This window comes from Etheostoma spectabile, chromosome 9 (assembly GCF_008692095.1).
Source record: "Etheostoma spectabile isolate EspeVRDwgs_2016 chromosome 9, UIUC_Espe_1.0, whole genome shotgun sequence".
NCBI lineage: Eukaryota > Metazoa > Chordata > Actinopteri > Perciformes > Percidae > Etheostoma > Etheostoma spectabile.
The window spans coordinates 14,859,380-14,860,748 of record NC_045741.1 but is presented as its reverse complement, the minus strand read 5'-3'; the positions used below and the strand labels follow the sequence as shown (position 1 = coordinate 14,860,748).

The 1,369-nt window shown below is 36.9% G+C and overlaps 1 protein-coding gene across 1 annotated transcript in view; it reads right to left on the bottom strand.

Moving 5' to 3' along the window:
- Positions 1–1,369, bottom strand: part of rabgap1l (RAB GTPase activating protein 1-like) — a 121,299-nt gene that overhangs the window by 38,629 nt on the left and 81,301 nt on the right. The window contains 1 exon segment of the mRNA XM_032526143.1: positions 860–985. Coding sequence (XP_032382034.1) covers positions 860–985 — 126 coding nt within the window.

Below are 1,369 nucleotides of genomic sequence, written 5' to 3'. Positions count from 1 at the left end.
TGCCCAAACTTTCGAGCCCCACTGTAATTGCACAAATCCAGCATTCAATCATTAATTAAATGAAACCGCCCAAAAGACCTTCGTTCTCAAGACAGTAAAAATCTTGGAAAATCAAATCTAGTGTAAATGAATTGTCCTCGAGACAAGTCTGTACAACAAGGAGAGCTGGATATGTTGAGGTGAATTTCATAGCATTTCATTTAAAATTATGATTCTTTATATTAATGTCTACCCCCGCTGATTGACATGAAACTAACTATGACTCCCAAGGTGCATTTCAGCAAGAAACATCCAGTCACAGAGCTTAAAATGGCATGAGAAAGTTTACGTTCACGCAGTTGAAAAAACTGATACCACAATCTTTAGCCTAAATTAATTTGGTTTTAAATTCTGGTTCAATTTAGGATTAACTGGTGCCATATTTCTCAACTGCACTGACAACATGTTTTGAATTTGCTAGCACTTTGATTCACGTCTTTGACATGCTTCTTCTCCATGGCAACAGCAGTTGATGCTCATGAACATTGTAGTACTTTGAGCCGTTGGCCATGTACAAATAATGATTGAAACATGATTTCTCAAAAATGCAGTTGAAATAATTACATCTGGTGGCCATAACATAAACATATATGGTTATTACATTATCCAGAAGAGTTCCATGTTTCTATTCAAATTAACATTGAGATAATTGTTTAACACATTAGGAATTCAGTACAAGGAGGGACTTCCAGAACCAGCGGAAACTCCCACTTCTTAACTCTATTTCATCCAACTGTCAGTGCCGTCTTCTCAGTATTATGCTAATTTCTATTACATTGTAACACATTCCATTGCATAGATTAAACACTGCATCACTAACCTGCATCAGCCTCTCCAGCTTGTAGAACTTGCAGTGAAGATCCTCAAAGTTGTTTTTGTAAAGAGCTCTTAGGCCGTACTCGTACATGATTTTCACCAACACACAGAAGGCCTGTTCCTCTGGCATCTGAAACAACATGGATAACAATAAACTACAGAGACATGAACTACAACTCTGTCCAACCACAACAGACTGTCCAACATGTACATCTGTTCCCATAAAGGAAACAAGGACATTTTGGTTTGAATCTCTACATGACAACTGGTGGAAACATTTTATCATCCAGCCTTATTTGACTACTAAATAAAGTCTGAAGGACAGAAAATTAAGGTGAAGGTGTGAATGACATGAATTCACAGAGTTTACATGTGCAAGAAATTATGTTTTTATGTAATATTTTCTGTGTGTTGCTTGGATGAATAAAGATAAGAGGCATGAGAGAAAGCTTTAAACTGTGTGTGTAAATATATGGGTTCATTCTCTCACTCACACACACACACACACACACAC